Source organism: Squalius cephalus (assembly GCF_949319135.1).
Source record: "Squalius cephalus genome assembly, chromosome: 15".
NCBI classification, from domain to species: Eukaryota; Metazoa; Chordata; class Actinopteri; order Cypriniformes; family Leuciscidae; genus Squalius; species Squalius cephalus.
The window spans coordinates 33,383,096-33,391,223 of NC_137136.1; the positions used below are offsets into that span (position 1 = coordinate 33,383,096).

General features: G+C 42.7%; 1 protein-coding gene across 1 annotated transcript in view; it reads right to left on the reverse strand.

Annotated features, from left to right (window-relative positions):
• Positions 1-8,128, reverse strand: part of ascc3 (activating signal cointegrator 1 complex subunit 3) — a 256,025-nt gene that overhangs the window by 2,386 nt on the left and 245,511 nt on the right. Inside the window, exons 39-40 of the mRNA XM_079894249.1 lie at positions 5,828-5,954; positions 3,134-3,340 (exon numbers count right to left, since the gene is read on the reverse strand). Of these exons, the coding sequence (XP_079750375.1) occupies positions 3,134-3,340; positions 5,828-5,954 (334 nt within the window). The remainder of the gene's footprint in view (positions 1-3,133; positions 3,341-5,827; positions 5,955-8,128) is intronic.

An 8,128-nucleotide genomic window follows, 5' to 3' on the forward strand; every position in this document is an offset into this window, starting at 1 on the left:
TAGGTTGTGACTCGTGCTGTAGCTAAATTAAATATCGATTGGCCAGCCGAGAAACAAAAAGTACAAAAGAAAAGTCTGCTGGATGAACGTTTTCTACCATCCAGATCACAACCTCCTCGTCGGGGACTGCCGATCTTTCCCAAGAGGTTTCAGGAGGCGAAGAAACAAGCAGCGGCATTTCAAAAGTTTCTTCCTTGCCGATCTATGGTCCCCGAGACTGCTGGGCAGGAGCAGTCTCGGCCGTCTACGAGCTCCTCGCAGCACAGAGTGCAAAAACAGAACGTAGCCACTCAGGCTCCTCCACAGTCAGGGGGGTCTGAGTGGCGGTCGCAGTCGAAGCCATACAAAGATAGACAAGATCTGAGGACTGTCATTATCGCCAAGAAGGCTTCAACAAAGAAGAAGTCCTGACACCGTCAGACTTTTGAGGGCAGTCCTCTCCGGGGAGAAACGGTTTCCACCTCATAATACGGTGCCCGTTTCTCCTTGGCACCCTCTGGGGAACTCTGCCAGTTCGGTTGTTCCCTTCCGGTTCGCCGCTTCAGGGCACCGAGGTGTCTGCATTTCCCAACGATCCTCCGAGGAGGGTCATAGAACAGTCAGTTCGGTTGTTCCCTGCCGGTTCGCCGGGGGCTCCTTGTCGTCGCGTAACGCAAACAACAAATGCTTCCCTCACAGGTTGGTGGGTGATCATGAGTGGTCGGTCGGCGAAAGGTCTATGGGAGGACCATCTACTTTCTTGGCACATAAATCGGCTAGAAATGATGGCAGTGTTTCGGGCTCTCAAACACTTCCTATGGGCATCAAAACCAGGGAGCTGATATCCTGTCGAGGCAGGGGCTGAGGCCCTGGGAATGGAGACCTCACCCTAAGGTGGTGAAGCTCCTATGGGAAAAATTCGGTCAAGCACAAGTCGACCTATTTGCATCTTCAGAGACAACTCACTGTCCCATGTGGTTCTCCCTCACGCATCCAGCTCCACTGGGGCTGGATGCGATGGTTCAGGTAAGGCCGAGGCTATACCTTGGCCATATATGCCAATATATGCATTTCCCCCGATATCTTTGCTCCCGGGGGTTCTGGAGAGGGTTTGCCGGGACGGGGCCCGTCTTTTGTTAGTAGCCCCATACTGGCCGGCACGAGTCTGGTTCTCGGACCTGGTGTCCCTTCTAGATGGCTCTCCGATGGAGATTCCGATCAGGAGGGAAGGGACCTATTGTCCCAAGCAGGGGGCACGAATTATCACCCCTGCCCGGAGTTATGGAAACTGAGGGCTCGGCCCCTGAGGAGGCCCAGCTCACAGAATCAGGTCTCTCGACCGAGGTCGTGGAGACCATACTCCAGTCCAGAGCTCCTTCCATGAAAAGACTGTATGCATTGAAGTGGAGACTATTCTCTTCTTGGTGTAGAGAACGTCAATTGAATCCTGTCATCTGCCCTGTTGGTTTGGTTCTCGAGTATTTGCAAGAGTGTTTCCCTGTTTATCTCTGATTATCTCCCTCCACCTTAAAGGTGTATGTGGCGGCTATATCTGCTTACCATACTCCTTTGGGTGACACATCTTCGGGTAGAGATATTCGTTTTCTCCGTGGAACTCTAAGGCTGAGGCCTGCACTGCGCACTAGGGCACAGGAATGGGATTTGGCCATTGTACTGGAAGGCCTGACTTTAGCTCCCTTCGATTAAAGAGATGTTTCAGAAAACTTCCTCACTCTAAAGACTTTATTTCTCCATGCTATTTCTTCTATAAAGATAATTGGAGATTTGCAAGCTCTGTCGGTTGCTCCTTCATGCCTGGAAGTTGCACCTGGTATGGTGAAAGCCTTCCTTCACCCTAGGGCAGGTTATGTTCCTAAGGTCCCTACTAATGCTGTGGACCCCATTATGCTGCAGGCCTTTTGTCCTCCACCTTTCCTTTCATCAGATCAGGGAAAACTTTATCTGCTATGCCCTGCTCGGGCCTTAGATGTCCACAGAGCTGCCCTGTGGAGAAATTTGGATAAACTATTTGTCTGTTTCGGGTCACCCAGAAAAGGGTACCCTGCATCTAAGCAGAGAATGAGCAAGTGGGTGGTTGAGGCTCTCACACTTGCTTATGAAGCGGCTGGTCAGCCTTCACCTATGGCTGTCCGGGTCCATTCTACCAGGAGTAAGGCTGCCTCTAAAGCACTGTTATTGGGTGTTTCCCTTCTTGACATTTGTGATGCGGCAGGCTGGTTCTCACCACACACATTTGTGAGATTTTACAACCTGGATGTAGGCTCCACTCCAGGGTCTAGGGTGCTTGTATCTTAGTGTGCGCTATGATTTCACACAGACATGCATTGGTTATTATGGTGTCGTGGCTAGAGTGTTCCCACCGCGTCTCGACGCAGCTCGAGTTCCCTTGAAAGGGTACGTCTCAGGTTACGTATGTAACCCTGGTTCCCTGAAGAGGGAAAGATACGCTGCGTCGCCTGGCCAAACTCCCTGCATTTCTGTGAACGACTTGCTTCGGCCTATCAGAAGCTAGCTCCGTCTGTTTTCCGGGCATGCTTTACAGTTTCCTCGTCTGTGACGTCACCCGTCTATGATGCCTCGTCACACCATTGGACTGATTCTATACGTGCTTCATGACGCAATCGCGCAGAGGCGTTCCCGCGCGTCTCGACGCAGCTCGAGTTCCCTCTTCAGGGAACCAGGGTTACATACGTAACCTGAGGCGTTTCCTAACATTTCTAAATTAAGTTTATAATTTCAACAAACGAAAAATTCAAAAAAAGTTAACGAAGTGGTCAAAAAACTGAGTAACCACCATCCCCAAATCCAAACATTTGTTCTTTCATGTCACTTCCTCCTCCGCCCACAGGTGGTGACATATATATTCCTAACCCGACAGGTGCATGATATTTAACTAAATAAGTACATAAATACAAATATAAATATGCACATACTAAAAAAATAATAATAATAAACAAATACATAACTTATAATAAATAAACTCCAATACTAATTATAGGCAAACGGCTACAACATGTTGTGTGTTTGTGAGTGTGTTGGACTGAAACCAGTGGATGGAAGTGAATGGAGCGTCTCTGTGTGTGTGTGTGTGTGTGTGTGTGTGTGTGTGTGTGTGTGTGTGTATTGGACTCACTCTCTGCTGGCCGGTGTTGAGTCTGCGCAGGGACACCTGTAGGACGTACTCCTGATCCGCGTGCAGTGACAGCCAGCTGGACTCGTCCCGGATGTTGGACACACTCGAGGGGATCGATCGCTCCGTTTGCTCCACACACTCTTCCCACCAGCCCTTCACACTCAGACTGACCTCCACCACGGGCAGCTGACTCACGTACAGCCATGCCTGACACAACAACACCATTAGCACACGCTATACCACACGCTTTCTTTTGTATTGTATTTAATATGATGATTTGATTATTATCAATGTTGTGGGGATCGGTAAGATTTTTAATGTTTTTCAAAAAGAAGTCTCTTCTGCTCAACCACGGCTGCATTTATTAGATAAAAAATACAGTACAAAAAATATTGTGAAATATTATTACAATTTAAAATAACTGTTTACTATTTGAATATATATTAAACTGAATTTGATTACTGTGATCAAAGCAGAATTTTCAGCATCATTACTCCAGTCTTCAGTGTCACATGATGCTTCAGAAATCACTCTAATATGATGATTCGCTGCTCAAGAAACATTTATGATTATTATCAAAGTTTTTTCTACTTAATATTTTTGTGGGAGCTGTGATACAATGTTGTGATTCATTAAATAATAATACATTATTAAGCAAGGACACAATAAATTAATCAAAGGTGACAGTAAAGGCATTTATAATATTACAAAAGATTTAATTAACACAGCAACATATATAATTTTCAAACGATTAGTTTATAGTTAATTCATAGTTAATATATTGCAGTCTCTACATTGTTAATATATAATAATAGCCTTTATTCAAATACTGAGTTTAATTAGCTGATATAAAGACCAAAGTAAATGAGTTGTTAATGGTAGATTAGGTCACAGAAAATACTGATTGTCATTAATTAAGTGCTTTATTTTATTTATTTTATTTTTTTTGTATATCCATTAACCCTATCCCCAAAGCTAAACATAACCATGCTGTCAATATGTCAATACTGAATGTTTTTAGTCTATGCAAAAATGTAGGTAAATGTATGTGTGGTAGAAAACAACTCATACAAAAATACATGCAAAGGAATCACACTGTTAAAATACCTTAGTTAGATATAGGATACAAAGCATTAAAAACATGAACTCCCTAAATATGTGCTAATTAAAGAATAACAATTGTGTAAATTACAGTCACAAGGAATGAAGAACTCACTAATTGTATAGAGCCTATTAATATTTTAACAATGTAGAGACTACAATATATTAACTATGAATTAACTATAAACTAATGGTTTGCAAATGTTTTGTAAGCACTTTATTACTGTATAATTATCATAAAGTGTTACCCAGATTTCTATTTTAAATAAATGCTTTTCACTGATCTTTCTATTTATCAAAGTGGTAAAAAATGCAGCACAGTTAAGACACAAAAATTAGCATCAATGTTGATAATAATAATAATAAGAACCAATAGTGATCAATTATTCATTGATAAGTGAGCATCAGATCCTCATATCAGAGTGATTTGTGAAGGATCATGTGACACTGAAGACTGGAGTAATGATGCTGACAGTTCAGCTTTGATCACAGGAATAAATTACAGTTTGCTATATATTCACATAGAAAACAGTGATTTTAGATTGCAATATTAGACATTGGCATTGAAAACTCAATACTTGTAAGAAATACAAAAGAATACAAACGCGTAAGAAACGTAATTATTCCCAACCTTTGACCACCAGTAGTGTATATTACCAGTAGACTACGAAATAAACCATAAAAGCTCATCACTCAACAACTGTACTAAAATAAAACACAAGGAACATGGCTAAACAAAGAACACATACAAGAAAGCGTCTGTTAGCATTAGAGACATGGAAGACGGAGGGAAAAACGGTGTAGATCACCCGGCCACAGCTATTTATGCAAGGATTACTCTCCCTCAGTGAACGAGCCGAGGACGCGGCGGCGCATGTGCTTATTTAATTATCAGGACGAGAGGAAGGGGGGTTCGCAGGAATACTGATGGGGAACCGGCGCTGGGATCCGACGCTAGCATTACCGCTGCAATTAGCACTTAGATTGGAGCTCTAAACCCTCTCATTTGGGAGGTAATTGGAGATCTTGCTGCTACCTGAGACCAGCGTGACTCTCCGTCACACGTGCTGGTGCTGATGCGAGGGGAATGGGAATTTATTCGAATGTTTATGTTGTTAAGAGGTGATTCACAAAAGAATATGAGTCGAGAAATGCCAATAAACGCAGTGTCTTCGTAATACTGAGAGCAGGATATCTTGGATGTTTGTTTTTACAAATGTTCTCACCACAGGAGTCAGTCACATGTCTTAAACTTTCACTTTTCATCCAAACCCCAAGTACAGAAATGCATGAAATTCTCAGCTGCTACTCTACAGTTACTGGTCACATTATACACAACACAGCACTTAATTCAATATTTTAAAACATTAATTCTGTCCTTTTCACAATGCAAGGCCAATCATAGTCTATTACTGTATATACACTACTGTTCAAATGTTTTGCTACTGTTTTTTTGTAAAGAAATTAGTACTTTTATTCCACAAAAATCATTAAATTGAAAAAAAAAAAAAAGTGTCAAATGTCAACTTTAATATTTAAAGTTCAATAATATGAATAAATGTATTGTGAATGTTGTGCATGTAAATGGCCCACCTGAGAGATCTGATTGGGCTGCAGGATCTCCTTCACCATCGACGTGAAGTTGTCCTGCTTCCCGTCACACGCAGCGATTAGCTCGGGAAGACTCTCGATTGGGCCTCGATATCCACCGCTCCACCTCCTGTCCACGAAAACACAGTCACGTGACCCTCAATCACACAAGAGCCTGTTTCCCGCTGTCACAGCATGATGGATCCTGCCTGGCCTGATCCCTCTCTTACCATTTTTATTGTGTTTCCACCAAATTACACTCGCCGCGGGACGCGTCCGCACTGAAATGTGTCACGGGCGAGAGAAAACCCAACGCCGGTGATGTTAGCGTGTGCATGTGTGCCGCTGATGAGTGATGCTGATGGTGTTTGCGGAGTGAGATAAGAGATGGCGACGGGATTAGCCGCTAAGACATGTTACGCTGTCATGATCAGCGAGCCTCAGGTGAGAAGTTTAACACGCTGACGGGAAGTGAACACTCGCCTCTCTCTGGGACAACGGGTTAGGATCGGCAGAGCGGAAACACATGGGTAGAGAGGAAGAGAAAGTCAAGACTGCTCTGAAATAGCCAACAATGTTGCCAGTACAATATAAAATAGGGAAAATCTTACATGACATTACAGTCAAACTAACTATTCAGACACCAGATATTTTTTTTTACTAGTGGGTGCAGGACACTATAGTTCATTTATGTAAGTGAGGATCGCAAAATAAAGTAAACTGTGACATATTATTCCCAAAAAGTCTTCATACAGTGGAGTACAAAATAATGTCAAAATGCCGGTCTTAGCAAGAATTCACGTAAACACGGTCAGTTGTGTTTCAAAGTCCCCCTGTGGTAAAAAATTCAAGTTTTAATGTTGTTTATATGTCTATGTGGTGTTTTTAATATGCTTTAAGACAAACCATGTGTAAATTCATAAGTCGACAGCATTGCTGAGTATTTCCTCCTTAAAACTGCAGTGAACCAAAGACAGTCTCAAAAACACACTTTGAAATCGCTGGTGTTTCTGACGTCACAAACTACCTTATAACCAATCAGATCAACGTGTGATCGTCAACCAGTGGATCTCTGAGCTGAGTGAGTGAGTGGAGGCGGGGCTCATTTGCATATTCATAGCACCGCGGATACTAAATGAGGCAAGAGTGTAGAGTTACATTCATGCTATTTTAAGACAAACTTTTTTTTTCAAGGAAAATGTTTAAATGTCATTTTGGTGATCAAAGATGAGTTTTAAGGGATACAATGATTGACTACACGGGGACTTTAAGTAAATGTAAACAGTTGAGAAAGAAAACGCATGTCTAACAGTATTATAGATCAGTGCGTCAGGTCTTAAAGTGACAGCAGCCTTAATATACGAGCTGCCAAATTATGAGATAATATATAAAAATATATCTATATGGCCGTTCTTCCCCATAGTATCAATGTCAAAATTGTGGCCAGTGTAATGCTGAGTAGCTAGTGACTTTGGAAAACCGCTAGCCACAGTGGCGGATGAGCAAAACAGTTAAAGTCAAGCCCTGTATGCACACATCAGATTTGACTGATTTCACATCAGGCTGCTCTGCAGGGAATCTCTATATAACTTATGGTGCAACATGTCGAACTGAATGCTGCTTATCACACTCTACTGGCCCCAGGTGGGTTTATCTGGTTAGACATACAGCATGTCTCCATTTGACTGATGCTGTAGGGATAAGACTGAGCAGCAAACATTAAATCTGTGAGCAAAACAACCTGACGCTAACAGCAGAACAATGGAGGGCCACACAGGTGCTGTGGTCACAGCTGTCCTCAGGAGCACCTTCGGGTCACTCTCGATCAAACCTTGTGACCTGACTAACATCTCATCACTCGTGACACTTTCTATAGGCACACAAAGAATATTGAAAATCCATTCACATGGTTTACCTGGAACAAAACTTGGATCCCTCGAGCAACAGAATGCCATCAATTGTCCACAACAATATTTGTATATCACAATTTTTGTTCTGTTTTTCTCCACTTTTATTACATTTACCCTTGCCAAGACAAATCAGTTTTCAGTGGATTATAGCATGTCACATCACAGGGCACTGGCTGAAAGCAGTTACATTTACATAATTCAATGTTAGGCTGCATAGATTAGGTCAGCTGGAACCGGGAACACTTCCCATAAATCCTGATGTACTCGTTACATCATATGAAGAATGGCATCTACGCTAATTTTAGTGTCTTTGTTTATCCCGAGGTCTTCCCGCAGCCTGCCGGATCCAGGCCGTATCCAGATCTGATGAAGGACCTTCGCCTGGACCCGATGA